The sequence below is a fragment of the Trachypithecus francoisi genome, unplaced genomic scaffold, assembly GCF_009764315.1.
Source record: "Trachypithecus francoisi isolate TF-2019V2 unplaced genomic scaffold, Tfra_2.0 Lachesis_group9, whole genome shotgun sequence".
NCBI classification, from domain to species: Eukaryota; Metazoa; Chordata; class Mammalia; order Primates; family Cercopithecidae; genus Trachypithecus; species Trachypithecus francoisi.
The window spans coordinates 55569531-55585437 of NW_022681474.1; the positions used below are offsets into that span (position 1 = coordinate 55569531).

At 42.6% G+C, this 15907-nt stretch overlaps 1 protein-coding gene across 1 annotated transcript in view; it reads right to left on the reverse strand.

The window, feature by feature from the left end:
* Nucleotides 1-15907, reverse strand: part of LOC117082259 (WASH complex subunit 2A) — a 63532-nt gene that overhangs the window by 14707 nt on the left and 32918 nt on the right. Inside the window, exons 19-22 of the mRNA XM_033208886.1 lie at nt 12755-12886; nt 8960-9129; nt 5255-5357; nt 1239-1391 (exon numbers count right to left, since the gene is read on the reverse strand). Coding sequence (XP_033064777.1) covers nt 1239-1391; nt 5255-5357; nt 8960-9129; nt 12755-12886 — 558 coding nt within the window. The remainder of the gene's footprint in view (nt 1-1238; nt 1392-5254; nt 5358-8959; nt 9130-12754; nt 12887-15907) is intronic.

The window sequence follows — 15907 nt, forward strand, 5'->3', positions numbered from 1 at the left end:
GCACACTGGTTGATCATGAACTAGGAAGAACTTCTAAGTGACAAAGACAACACAAGTGCGAATCGTTGGGAGTGGACCATGAATTCGCAGCATTTAACTAATACATAAGCCCCAAGGGGAAATCTAACTGGGAAAATCCGACCTTCAAATTGTAGAAGGCTTACACTGTACAGACAATTGAAGAAGAATCTCTCAAATAATTCTAAAATGCAGCATTTATTCATTCAACAAGTAGCACATTTCAGGTAAGATACCATTGATTATGAGGTATATCCTGATTTCAGAGTACTCAAACTATTAAAAAAATGCTTCTTTAAATAAATACATAATTTATAACATAGTGCCTACTGTGTGCAAGGTAATATGCCAAGTACTACAGATACAATGGTGAGCAAAACAAACTGGGCCTAGTCCGCAAGGGGCTACACTCAGTGAGGGAGAGGGCAGTATAGCAACCAGTCAGAGTCAAGTGTGGACTGGGACTGGAATAGGACAGGGGTCCACACACAGCCACTGGGAAGAGAATGTCACACAGGAATACAGGTACAAATGAAATGCTTGTATCACTGTAGCTCCAGGGAGCCTCAGCAGTAAATGCAAATGCAACGCTCTTCACACAGGCCCTGGGAGATTTTAGACCGAAGCAGCTGGACACAGCGTATAAGAAAAGTTAAGAGAAAGAAAAAAGGCATATAGAGGCTGAAGGCAACCACAAGGCTGAATGCCCAGGTGTGGTCAACAGCACTACCCACGGGCTTCCTGCAAGAGACGGCAGACAGTCCAGGACATGAAAGCTAGTGTTTTAGAAAGAGTAGACATTTCACTCTACTCTGTAATTCCTTGCCAATATCATCTAAAAGTAAAAGGATGCTAAACTAAGATCTCCTTAAAACTGACATTTAAATTCAAATACAGCTGGGGACCAAAGGAGGACCAAGGGTAACAGGAACACTGCACAGAAGAGAACAAGTTAGAAAGCAAAGATGCCATGACATGACAGTAACCATAGAGACATGAGCAGGCACACTGCAGTGCACACGTATCTTGGAGAACGGATGGGAGGAAAGGCCCTGCAGAGACTTCCTGCACTGTGGGGACAGACTGCTTGTCTGTGTTTTCAAATCTGTCTACAAATGGGCCATTTATTTTCTGTGGTCAAAAAACTTAAGGGGTTTTGTGTGTTTAAAACAACATATGAGAGACAAATGCATTCAAGTATACAAGAGAAAAAAGTCCACCTTTTCTGACTCAGCCACATCAGTTCTCCCAAATTCTGACGACTCCTTGGCACTCTCAACCTTCTTATCCACAGACTTTACTCCAAGTGGTGCCTCCTTCTCTTCTTCGTCGCTGAACAGCAAAGGTGGTGCCTCAGAGACAGTCTCTTTTTTCTACCAAAAGAAGAGTACATGACATCCACAACAATAAAAAAGTGTGTCTGACCAGCATGGCCATATACAGAACAAGCCCAAACCATCCTCTCAGGGCTTCAGCTAAATGTGATGAAGGAAGAGAGGACAGGATAGGGAAGGTGGCACCAAAAGGGAGAAGCAACAAACATCATCACCTGGGACTTGGGGATAGGGCACTTCACACCATCGCATCACCTGTATCTGTCTACTTGTGTCTGTCAACCCCCATGCCTCCCTCACTCAGATCCTTACCTCTGCTACCAGACGATTATGAGTCTCTCTCTCTCTGCCTCACTCCTCTTATATTTCAACTAGAAGACATCACCCAGAGTTGTCTTGCTAAAACAAGACTACCTGCTGGATCACGCCCTCTCCCAACCCAAACCTGCACTCCTTGCATGAAGCAAATGACACTCAGCAGACACCCCATTCTATCCCTCTACTCATGTGCATCTCCTCATTCTTTACTGTTCCTTAAAGTCACTGCAAACTTTCAAACTCCCATGTCACGCTGCCCTCGATGTCTGTAGAAGCAAATCCTCCTCATCCTTCAAGCAAGGCCCCCACTCAGATGTCACCCATGGTCTCTGTTCTCTTAAGTGTCAGTTGCTTTGTTGAATAAGCATAATATTTATCTCTCTACGTGACTCTTCCTTGACTTTCTTCCTGATTATACAACAGCTAGCACACATCTGTTTGTCCGTTCATCTGAAAGGACTATACACTATAATTCCATGGCCTGTCCCAGCGTTTTATACCAACTCAGTGTTCAATACAAGCCTGCAAGCACTTTAGCCCATTTCTCATCTCTTCCTTATCAGAGAGGCAGGGATTTGGGGACTAGGAAACTGAGGGTTTGTGACTTACCTGGAATTCATGGCATCTTTGGGGCAAGTGACTTATCAACAAGTTCTCGAGAAAAAACTAAAGCTCTATTATAGCATAGTACAGATACAAATCATACCATATGACACAAGGAAGTGTGCTTTGAGGCAATGCCTAAATCAAGTTAGGAAGGCAGATTTGGGAAACTAAGGAAGGACATTGCTAACCATGATTTTAAAATGTGATGAATGAAGAAAGAAGAGAGCAAGGGAATTTTTAGTTAGGAAGAGATAAGTAAAGTGCAAAACCATTGAACTTGACATAAAAGAACACTGGAAGCTCATGAAGAATTTCAGAAGAGATAAGGCAACAGTGAAGTGATTAAAGGAAAACGCTTTTGTGGAACATCCTGGACTCACTGAAAACTACATAAAAATTCAATGCAGGCCAGGCACGGTGGCTCACGCCTGTCATCCAAGCACTTTGGGAGGCCGAGGTGGGCAGATCACGAGGTCAGGAGATTGAGGCCATCTTGGCTAACATGGTAAAACCCCATCTCTACTAAAGAAATACAAAAAATTAGCCGGGCGTGGTGCCGGGCGTCTGCAGTCCCAGCTACTCAGGAGGCTGAGGCAGGAGAATGGCGTGAACCCGGGAGGCGGAGCTTGCAGTGAGCCGAGATCTCATCAGTGCACGCCAGCCTGGGTGACAGAGCAAGACACCGTCTCAAAAAAAAAAAAAAAAAAAAAAATTTCAATGCAACTAGTTGATAGGGGAGACAAAAAGAGACTTAAGTATGGCAAATCATATTCTTCCTTCATATACAACTAAGATCCTTAAACCACAGAAAATGCTACCCAAAGTACCAGTTTTCATCTTCTTGAAGACAAGCTAACTCCTCATCCTTGTCATGAAATTTACTTTCTGTTTTTCTTTTTTTTTTTTTGAGATGAAGTCTTGCTCTGTTGCCCAGGCTGGAGTGCACTGGCACAATCTCAGCTCACTGCAAAATCTGTCTCTCGGGTTCAAGTGATTCTCCTGCCTCAGCCTCCCTAGTAGCTGGGATTATAGGTATGCATCACCATGCCCGGCTAATTTTTGTATTTTTAGTAGAGATGGGGTTTCACCATATTGGCCAGGCTGGTCCCAAACTCCTGACCTCAGGTGATCCACCCACCTCGGCCTCCCAAAGTGCTGGGATTACAGGCGTGAGCCACCACGCCTGGCCAAATTTACTTTCTTGATAGGTGTCAGAAAATAAGAAAAGTCTGATGGAAAAAAAAAAGCAATTGTCTAAAATGGCTGCATCTTGGCCATATGGGTAATAGAAACTGGGCCTATGAACGAAAGCTGAACCTCACCTGCAAGGCCAGAGTCTGTCAAATATCTCACTGACATGTACCGATTACAACCTGCCTATCACATAAAGCACAAAGGCAGCACAAAATCAACCATCCCTCTCCTGACCCTGAGACCCCTATGTACTTATTAGGGCAAAAGGCTAATGAGTAAAACACGTTAACCACATATTTTATCTTACATACAATGTCACTGAGCACCAATCAGAACTGTTAAGAACATCGCCTTTGCTTCACTGCCCCCTTCTCCCATTTTCTATGTAACAGAAACGTATAAAGGCTGTGTCTCGTGTGGCATGCTCTGGGATGCGTTCTCAGTTTGTGCAGAGTCTCTTTACTGGGCTAGTAGTTCCCAAGCCTGGCTCAGAACAAAACTCACATTACATTTTTTAAGTTCTCCTGCCTGTTGTTTAACCTTTTGGTCAACATAGGCTTACAACCAAGTCACAATTAACTTACACGGAAATATCTTTTATTTACTATTGCCTAAGATGATTATCAAAAACATGCAGGCTATTCAGCTACTTAAGCTGTGTGTCTTGACCTTTGTTTTATTTAACAATCATAATTTCCATAGGTTGAAAGAAGTTTTATAGCTCCAGAGGCTGCAAAATTCATCAGTTTATTGCTCAGTTATCCTCCAGAGTAGGTTATTTATAATTTACAAGGAAAAACCAATCAGATCTCCTGACTCTTAACTGTACAGCCACTGGATGTCCTCAAAGGGCGAGACCCAAGGAAAGGCTCAGGAGCCCCATAGAAGCAGCTGCAGGGAACCTGGGGCCCAGGGTGGGCAACATGCTGGTCCAGGGCTGAGAGTTTCTGGCATAAGCTGTGCAACTCCATTTAACAGGAAGGGTCTTCTTCCATATCGCCTAGATATTTTTTGTTTGGAGTTATTTCTAATTCCACAGTAATGCACAAATGCCTTCTTTAAAAAGGCTTTAAAAAGGCATTGAGAGTATAAAGTCCCCCATTCCATACCTTTCCCTGGGTATAATCACCAGTAACAATGTGCTGTCGATCCTTTCAAGCCAGTTTCCAGGCATTCACGTGTATTTCTTTTTTTTTTTTTAATTTAAATGACACCATGTTATACGTGTTTATGCATCTTCTTCTTCTTGTTTTTTTTCTGGCCTGCAGTAGTTTTTCATCTCATAAGCTCTACCTTGGGCTTTTTCACCACTATATAGTATTCCACAGTCTAATTGTACTAAGACCTGTGTGACCATTTCTCCACTGATGAGGAGTATAATGGCCTCAAGGTTCATGCATTTTGTAGCACATGTGAGAATTTCCTTTCTTTTTACTGATTAGCTAATATAAACCTGTGTTAGTACTTGACACACACTCATAAAACGAATGATTTTGCCTTAACTAGCCTAGTCTAATGTTAGCAGAATTCCATGCCACTTGGGACAAGACTCTTCTGAGATCCAGTTTCTTGTTCCTACACCTGACACTGAATGATGGCTTTGCACATGTGCTTCTTCTGTAGAATACTATTAATCAGAAGATCTCTTTCTGAAACTAGGCAAATAAGGTCTTCCATAAGACTCAGCCTCCAAGGTTAGGTATGAAGAGCTGATTCGGGGAAGTACCACTACTGATGCAGCATAAACTCAAGGACATTTCCTGGGACTAAGAGATGAAGAATACCATTGTCGCAGGAGGAACAGATGTGGGAGGAGAGCCAAACAAAGAGCCTCCGCTATCAGCATCGTCTTCAAAGAGGAGTGACACTCTCTGGGTCTTCTTTTGGCTACACAAACAAACAAAAGGTCAAATTAAGGAAAAGTATGATGAAAAAAACAAACATAACAATATTTCTTCTAGACTGCACCTACAGGAACCCACCTACCACCCAAACACCAAAGCCATTAGTTGACCTTACACAGTTGAAAGCAAACAAGAAAGACCTTTGAAATAGATGAAATCTGTCTCCAGCAAATCACCAGCCTCTGTCCCTCATGTCTCAGGTTGCCCCTCTCCTCTTACTATCCAGTGCAGGTGCACCAGCTGTTACCTCTGCAAGGCACATGATGCCTGAGCCTTCCCAAGCAGAGCATTCTCTGTCACTTCCTATAGCACAAAAAGAACCAGAGAGGACATGTCTATTGCCAGCACTGTCAGGAAGACGGTTGCCAAGAGAGATCACAGGGCCGGGATCAGCACTGGGAAATGACCCTGTGGCCTGGCTTCTATTTCTTTTTCTTAGTAGTGTTATTGAGACATAATTTACATACCATAAAATTCACCTTTTATTTATTTTTAATATTTATTTTACTTTTTAAGACAGGGTCTTACTCTATTGCTCAGGTTGGAGAGCAGTGGCACAATCATATCTCACTGCAGCCTCAAATTCCTGAACTCAAGTGATCCTCCTGCCTTAGCCTCTCAAGTAGCTACAACTACAGGCACACATCACCATACCTGGCTAATTGTTCTACTTTTTTGGAGAGGTGAGGTTGCTCTGTGTTGCCTAGGCTGGTCTCAAACACCTGGCCTCAAGAGATCCTTCCATTTGGCCTCCCAATGAGTTAGGATTACAGGCATGAGCCATTGCACCTGGCCAAATTCACCCTTTAAAAGTGCATACTTCAGTGGTATTTTCAATGTACTCATTGAGTTGTGCAACTATCACTACAATCTAAGTGCACAACATTATCATGAGCCCAAAAAGAAACGCCATGCCTATGAGCAATCACTCTCCATTTCCCCAGCCCCACAGGCCTTGGCAGCCACTGATCTACTTTCTGTCTCTATGGTTTATCTATTCTATACATTTCATATAAATGGAACAATACAATATGTGGTTTTCTGTGACCGGCTTCTTTCAAGTAACATAAAATTTTCTAGGTTCATTCATGTTCTAGGATGCATCACTACCTTATTCTTTTTTATTGCTGAAGAATAATCCATTGTACGGTTATACTTTTTTTTATCCAGTCATCAGCTGATGGACATTTGGGTTGTTTACACTTTTGGCTGTTATGACTAAGGTTGCAATAAACACTCATGTACAAGTTTTTACATGAACAACTGATTTCATTTCTCTTATGTATATACATAGGAATGAAACTATTGTGTCATATGGTGACCTATGTTTAACATTTTGAGGCAATGCTAAATCATTTTCCAAAGTGACTATACCATTTTACATTCCCACTAGCAGTGTATGAGGGTTCCAATTCCTCCACATCCTCAAGCAAATTTCTTCTTGTGTGTATAAAGCTTCTTTTGAGATCTGATGAAGGTATGAATTATTTTCCATACATAAAACTTGACAGAAAACTTCAGGGACAATAGGAGGTAGGATATATCTGGAGCAGAGAAAGCATTCTTGAAAGCCAGGTATGGTGTGTGGCTGGAACCAGGACCCACAAACAAGATGGGACTCAGACTGCCAGATTTATGACCTTGTGTGGGGTGGGGGTAGGGAGTGCTCACGGGAGCAAGCTAACCTCAATACAGTGTAGAAAATGCTCAGCTGAGGGTGTGGGGGTATGAAGGTGGAGCCACGTCCGCCCTCGACTCCCTATTTCTTCTCTTTCTCATCTGTTTAAAGTTAGTGAAGGCAATCTTTTTTTTTTTTTTTTTTTTTTTTTGAGATGGAGTCTCCCTCTGTTGCCCAGCTGGAGTGCAATGGCGAGATCTTAGCTCGCTGCAACTTCTGCCTCCAGGTTCAAGCGATTCTCCTGCCTCAGTCTCCCAAGTAGCTGGGATTACAGGAGTGTGCCACCACACCCTGCTCATTTTTGTATTTTTAGTAGAGATGGGATTTCACCATGTTGGTCAGGCTGGTCTTCAACTCATGACCTTGTGATCCGCCCACCTCAGCCTCCTCAAGTGCTGGGATTACAGGCGTGAGCCACTGTGCCCGGCTGGGAGGACTTCTTAAGAAACAATACTTACACTAAGGTTTGGAGAAGGTGGCCAGGCAACATAGGAAGAAGAATGTCCCAGCAGAGAGCAACAAAAATAAAGGAATGTACTATTTCCCTGCACTCACGGTGCTAACTGGTAACACCTGAATGCTCAGAATGTGCCAGCTATTGTGCTAACCATTTCACATTTAGATTCCATCTCATCATCCCAACAAACCCATGAGAGAAGTACTATTTTAATTTTTGCTTAACAAATGAGGAAACTGAGGCACAGGGAAGTTAGGTAACTTGCCCAAGGTTATTCAGACAGGAACCAGCAGAATCAGAATTTAATATCAAGTTTCCAGAGCCTATATTCTAAATCAGAAGCCAAAGATGCACCTGAGTGTCAAGTTACAGAGGCCTAATGCAGAAGTGGTAATGTTTGACAAGATCCCAGTATTTGGAGACAGAAACCTGAGGTACTTCTGAATCTATAAAATGACAACCACACCAAAGCATAGGATTTATATGTCCAATCAGTTACTTCTTTCTGCTAATAACATTCAGTTGACTTTCAAAGTAATCACGTAAGGCTCTCAAAAGGAAAAAAAGTATTTGCAGGAAGTAATTACTGTAAGCTAATCTGGCAGCATGTTACTCACAGCCCACACTCACTCTGAATGTTCTGCCAGCTTCAGTTCCAGCATTAACGTGGAGAGGCACCTAGGTGGCCAGCTAAGGGTTATCAGCCCCTGGTGGGATACTGCACAGCTCTGCAGGGAACCTCCTCCTAACAGGGTGTGGTTAAATGCTGAGCAGATTTCTATTCAAATAACAAATTTTTTTTTTTTTTTTGAGATGGAGTCTCGTTCTGTTGCCCAGGCTGGAGTGCAGTGGTGCAATCTTGGCTCACTGCAACCTCCTCCTCCCGAGTTCAAGCAATTCTTCTACCTCAGCCTCCTGAGCAGGTGGGACTACAAGCATGTGCCACCAAGCCCGGTTAATTTTTATATTTTTTCAGTAGAGACCAGGTTTCACCATATTGGCCAGGCTGGTCTTGAACTCCTGACCTCCTGATCTGCCTGCCTCGGCCTCCCAAAGTGCTGGGATTACAGGCGTGAGCCACCGCAATGGGCCTCAATAAACTTTTAAGTAATCCTGACCAAACCTGACAGACTTTAGAGTAGCCCAGAGAAAAATCACAAGCAAAAGATACCAAATTATACTCAAATCCCTGACAAACAAAGAAAAGGAATACTTTAAGGTTAAAAAAAAAAAAATGATGGGGGAAGAAATCAGATAAGGATCCATGAAGACAAACATTTCTGGGTACTGAGGGAAAAGATGGGGCCAGTGAAAAGCAAAGACATTCTCATTGGTGCAATGACTATGTGATCTGTGATTAGCAATTACCCAAGGAACTAGTTGTGCATCAAATTCCTCTTCTTGTTACCACAGACACAGAATGAGGGATTCTTTACGATGACTATCTCACCTGTCCTTAGCAATGGCAAACAGATCATCTTCTTCGTCTTCCTCAAAGAGACTTGTCTTTTTCACAGCCTTGGCCTCCTGGCTCTGGAGGGTCCCAGAATCCCTGGGTTCTCCTTTAGACCTGCTGTCAGATGCTGAGTGGGTCTGTGAAGCAGGAATATTCCACTGGTCCTTAAAACATAAAATATATATTAAAACTCCAGGCCAGGTGTGGTGGCTCACGCTTGTAATCAATCCCAGCACTTTGGGAGACTGAGGTGGGCGGATTACGAGGTCAGGAGATTGAGACCATCCTGGCTAACATGGTGAAACCCTGTTTCTACTAAAAATACACAAAAATTAGCCCAGCGTGGTGGCGGGCGCCTGTAGTCCCAGCTACTCGGGAGGCTGAGGCAGGAGAATGGCATGAACCCGGGAGGCAGAGTTAGCAGTGAGCCGAGATCGTGCCACTGCACTCCAGCCTGAGCAACAGAGCAAGACTCCAACTCAAAAAAACAAAAGTCCATTGGCAATTTAGATTATAAAACATGGGAAGTAAAATAAAACTTATATTTGTTAAACTAAGTTGTATTTAAACTAAGTATTAAACTTAGTGCATCAATCTTGAAGAAAGCTCATGCCTAAGACTTTTCTTTGAACTCAAATCTAGACAGCTGGGTTCTCTGACCTCACAGAGCTTCTCATGATTTCCTCCTCCAACACCTGCCATGATGTCTCTTCTCACTGTAGTTCTACACTGTGTTACGACAAATGACTTGTCTACTTCAGGGGATCAACATTAATTACAGAGGCTATAAGAGGAAGCCGAATGTAAAAATACCAATAACTCAAGAACTTCCAACTCCAGAGGAGAATGATATTTTAATTTTAAAAATCCTAAAGCTGATTACAAAAAAAAAAGTGTCAAAACTCATGCAACACACATGTGAAGAAGACACAATGAAAAACTGCTAGTAATCCTTTTACCACAAGTCTGAATGTGGCCTTTAGAAAGCATTTAAGGAAATTCCACTAGGCTATGCTCACACCCCTTTAAATCAAAGAACTCCCAACCACTTGCATAAGTGCTCTGATCTCTGGAGTCTACAGTCTTGCAAATCCAAGTGGAGGCCACAAAGCAGCAGCAGATTATGCAGATTATTTCAGGCCCCACCCCTACTTTCTGAATCAGAACCTGCATTTCATAGGGTGTCCAGATGATTTCTTAAACATTGAAGTTTGAGAAGTGCTCCTCAACGTTTAGCAGTGACTAAACACTGGAATCCACTGGAGAGCATCACAAAACTCCAATGACAAGGCTGTACCCCAGACTGATGAATTCAGAATCTCTGGAGCTGGGATCCGCTGTCAGCACTCCTTAGGTCTTTTTTTTTGTTTTGTTTTCCTTTTTTGAGATGGAGTCTCGCTCTGTGGCCCAGGCTGGCATGCAGTGGTGCGATCTTGGCTCACTGCAACCTCTGCCTCCTGGGTTCAAGTGATTCTCCTGCCTCAGCCTCCTGAGTTGCTAGGACTACAGGCATGTATCACCATGCCTGGATAATTTTTGTATTTTTTATAGAGACGGAGTTTTGCCACATTGGCCAGGCTGGTCTGAAACTCCTAACCTCAGGTGATTCGCCCACCTCGGCCTCCCAGAGTGCTGGGATTACAGGCGTGAGTCACTGTGCCCAGTCTGTCAAGTCAGCATTCTTTTAAGTTCCCCATGGATCCCATGAGCAGCGAAAGTTGAGAGTCTTTGTTCTAGGAGAAACTTGTCCAACCCATGGCCCAAGGGCCACACACAGCCCAGTATGGCTTTGAATGCGGCCCACCACAAATCTGTAAACTTTCTTAAAATATTATGGGATTTATGCATGAACTTTTAATTTTTTTACTTCATCAGCTTTGTTAGTGCATTTTCTGTGTGACCCAAGACAGTTCTTCTTCCAGTGTGGCCCAGGGAAGCCAAAAGACTGGACGCCCCTGTTCTAGAACCTTGGTTATCTTTCCTGTGCATGTCTTTTTGCTCCAAGCTTTAGCTAATGTTTTCATTTTCCCTGAACCACTTTAATACTCTACCAGAGGCAACTACGCTGATGTTCGGCTGTTACTACAGAGGGAACAACCACTGACAATGTTTAAAAGATAAAACTGGATAATCCATCATAAATTCATATATTTGAGTAGAAAACACAAATTATATATGCTTGGGAGTTCCTTGATGTGGAGGTGTGAGCATAGCTGGGTGGGATTTCCTTAAATGCTTTCTAAAGGCCAAACTCAGACTTTTGTGGTAAAAGGATTACTAGCAATTTTTCGTTGTGTCTTGTTCACATCTGTGTTGCATAAGCTTTTTTTTTTTTTTTTTTTTGAGACAGTTTCGCTCGTTGCTCAGGCTGGAGTGCAATGGCATGATCTCAGCTGACAACAACCTCCATCTCCTGAGTTCAAGTGATTCTCCTGCCTCAGCCTCCCGAGTAGTTGGGATTACAGGCATACGCCACCATTCCTCACTAATTTTTTTGTATTTTTAATAGAGACGGGGTTTTTCCATGTTGTTCAGGCTGGTCTCGAACTCCTGACCTCAGGGGATCTGCCCGCCTTGGACTCTCAAAGTGCTGAGATTATAGGCATATAAGCTTTCCATACATTTTTTTTTGCAATGTGCTTTGGAATTTTAAAATTGCTTTCAATAAGAACATGAACATATCTACAACTTATATATCTAATTCACCCCCTCCTAACTTGCCTAGAATGTTAAAATAAAGAGGAATTACCGTAACACAGGATGATGTTTAATACTCAGGATTTTTAATATCATCATCTTTAAAGTCTTTTTCTGCACAGCTAAATCTGATTCCCTGGTACTACATCTGATTGAGTTAGTAACTAAACCATTTTCACTATTGTCTTTGGTAATATCTATCCAGATCACAAACAGAAATATTGGTAAGACTCCTTCAAAAAGGAGTTTAACCTCAATAGGTAACTCCTACCATGTCTAGCTATAATTCTAAATTAATGAAACACAGTAGTCATTTAACAAGATACTACTATATATGGCCATTGGGGTATATGGGACATGCTACCTCAAAATATGACACCTTGGCATCTGAGAAACAGAAAGGTCTCTCTGACCTTTCCCTGGCCCTTCTCCTCTGCAGCAGGCCATAGAAGAATCCTCTAACCCTCTCTGGAGTAGGTCATAAGACTTTCATTCCAGTCCTCCCTATTCCCAGAGGAAAGGAGCCTCCTTATTTGTAAAGATGCAGAGAATGATCTGACCACACAGGCCTTGCTGAGCTCCCCCAGCTTATTCCCATCAGGTCACACCCCTTTCATCTAACGGTGCTTCTCCAAAACTGTCCGCTTCTTCATCAGACAGCATACAATCGACACAGGATTTCCTGTTTCTCTGAGTCTTCCTTTCTGAAGGCTCCTGTGTCAGGTAAAACTTATCTTCAATCAACTTGCACACTTTTCTCTGGTTAATCTGTCATTTGTTATAGGGGACTCGACCATGAACCTAGCGATGGGTGAGAAATCATTTCTCCCGTAGCCGGCCTAACTCATTAGAAGGAGCATGTACTATCGTGTGGGAGTCATATTTATTCCGAACCATTCTGAAGAGATTCATCTTTAAATTATATATTACATTAAATGTCTTCCTTCAGAAAAGACAATCTTGTGAACATCGCCTTTGGTGACTGAATGTCACTAGATATAAAACAGGTAGAAAGAGAAAATACTTGGGATGGCTTTGACTCTTAAATCTCATCAAATACTCCCCTCTTCTTTAGGAGAAACCTCAGCTCACCTCCTCATCACTGCTGAACAACAGGGCAGATGCTTTCTTTTTGGAGAGCTCAGAGGGTTTTGCTTTCTCTTGTCTCTGAGCTTGTAGAGACAATGTCTGCTTCTTAGCAGCTGTACCCCCAAAAAGATTATCCTAGAAAAGCAAATGGCAGAAAGGTAAGACAACCTTATAAACAGAAAACATAAGATGTCTTCCTACATCAAACTGTTAGGAAGTAAGTCTCCAGTCAGGTATACAAATAACACCTCTGGCGGGGAAAACCTACAAAATGCTAGTAAATCCCAAACTACAGCCTTTTCCCACTGCACCCATAGAAGGGAAAGAGATTACCATAGAACTCGAAGGCAGAACAGCTGGGAAGAAGCAAGAGGACAACATGCAAATGAGATCACGAAGTACAAGGAGAAACTGAGCCCCATCCAGTCGCCTGTGGGCAAGTGCCTCTCTGCTCATTTCAGGGGGTTACAGCCTGCAATGGGCATGGGAGCCCCTGCAGCAGCCAGAAACTCACACTGTCCTCTCCACAAACGACAAACCAGAACAATACCTCAAAGGAGAGAACTAGGGGTCTGTCTCCACTCCTTTACAGGTAAGAAAGACATACTCCTGGGATGGAGGGAAGGCATGACTTGTGTTTCTCATTAGTTTCAAAGAGTTTATACAAAGTGAAGAAATAGTTTACTAAATACAATTGCTGGTGTACTAGGTTTAATGGCATTTGTAAATTCTTCTGTGGTCAAGCACTCCCCAAAAGTTGTATTTATTAAGGTGCTTTTATTCAGGTAAGGGGAACAAAAGCATCAGAGGGCCTGAGTCTGAGGATGGACAAACTCTGAACAGCAGGTGAACAGCCCTGGAATGTGAAGATGGATGAAGGGAGTGTCTTCCTGGATGAAGTCTCCTTTAAGGAGAGTACGGTAATATAGGACAGGCCAGGAGAGTAATGAGCCGGTGTCCACTGGGGATACTAATGACAAAGCTCACATTCACTGTGCACTTACTGTGTGCCGGAACTCTGCAAGAGTGTCACACTAGTAGTTACAGCTGCCACAATGACCCTACTCACTGTTAAACCATGTGAGCTTAAGGAAGGTGAAGCTACTTGCTCCAGGTCCCTGGTTTGCCAGTAGTGGAGCTGGGATATGAACCCAGGGGTCTGATGGCAAAGCCTATGAGTTCATCACTGCCCAGTACTGCATCAGAGTTAAGGTTTGGGTTGTCTTCTCTCTTATTTCTCTTCCCCAGTGTGCTCTCTCTATCCAGGATGGGAAAGAAAGGCCATGCTCAGAACATGGCTGCCTTCTCCTTTGTATCTCCACTTGATCCAAGACATTCTTGTAGGTCATTGGGTATAACATTGATCCACTCTCTAGACTAAAGTACAGCTGACCCTGAATGATACAGGTTTGAGTTGCACACGTCCACTTCTACACAAATGTTTTATCAGTAATATGTTGAAAAATTTTTTGGACATTTGCAACAATTTGAAAAATCTTGCAGACAAACCATGTAGCCTAGAAATACAAAAAAAATTAAGGAAATGCTAGATATGTCAGGAATACAAAAATATATAAATAGATACTATACTATTTTTATGTTAATCAACTGTTTATGTTATCTGTGAGGCTTCTGGTTAACAGTAAGTTACTAGTAGGTAAGTTTTTGGGAAGTAAGAAGTTATATATGGATTTTTCACTGCAATATGGAAGTCAAAACAACGTCCACACTATTAAAGGGTCAACTGTATTTCTCAAAGGCAGATTTAAAAAAACAAAACTTGTAGATTTCACTCCGTAAGAACTATGTCAAGAGGCCAGGCATGGTGGCTCATACCTGTAATCCTCGCACTTAGGGAGGCCAAGGCAGGTGGATCACCTCAGGTCAGGAGTTCGAGACCAGCTTGTGCAACATGTCAAAACCCCATCTCTACTAAAAACATAAAATTAGCCAGGTGTGGTAGTGGGTGCCTGTAATCCCAGCTACTCAGGAGGCTGAGGTAGGAGAATCACTTGAACCCAGCTGCAGTGAGCTGAGATTGCACCACTGCACTCACTCCAGCCTGGGTGACAGAGAAAGACTCCATCTCAAAAAAAAAAAAAAAAAAAAGAAACAGGGGCTAGATTCCCAAATTAATGGAGCTACAACTATTTTATTTAGTAACACCCTTCTCTCCTAAGATTATGATTTATTTCTTTTTCTTTTTTTTTTTTTTTTTTTTGAGATGGAGTCTCGCTCAGTCACCCAGGCTGGGGTGCAATGGCGCGATATCGGCTCACTGCAAGCTCCGCCTCCTGGGTTCAAGCCATTCTCCTGCCTCAGCCTCCCGAGTAGCTGGGACTACAGGTGCCTGCCACCACGCCCAGCTAATTTTTTTGTATTTTTAGTAGAGACCAGGTTTCACCATGTTAGCCAGGGTGGTCTCAATCTCCTGACCTCGTGATTCACCTGCCTCAGCCTCCCAAAGTGCTGGAATTACAGGCATGAGCCACCACACCCAATTGACTTACTCCTTTTAAATAAATAAAAATTAAATTTCTATTTTTAAATGTTTGGTAGTCTACTTAGCTTAACTACAGGTATATGATGTTGCAAACCAGGATAAGACTTACTAGATTCTAAAGAAACTTTCAGCCTGGCACTGTGGCTCATGCCTATAATCCCAGCATTTTGGGAGGCTGGGGCAGGTGGATCACCTCAGGTCAGGAGTTCGAGACCAGCTTGTGCAACATGTCAAAACCCCATCTCTACTAAAAACATAAAATTAGCCAGGTGTGGTAGTGGGTGCCTGTAATCCCAGCTACTCAGGAGGCTGAGGCAGGAGAATTGCTTGAACCTGGAAGATGGAGGTTGCAGTGAGCCGAGATCATACCACTGCACTCCAGCCTGGGCAAAAAGATAAAATTTCATCTCAAAAAAAGTAAAAAATATAAAAATAAAGAAATTTTCAAAATGCTATAAAACATCAGCTTACCCTGCAAAGAAAGACCTGCAAATTGAGCTACATGAAGTAGAAACATAAAATGGGACATCTATTCCCTTGGGAAGAGAAACTTCAATACACAAGAGCCGAACAATTAAATAGGCCAAGAACATATTTTCTAAGACTTCTTCAGACAGTTTTTTTTTTTTCTTTTTTAAATTATGGAGTCGATG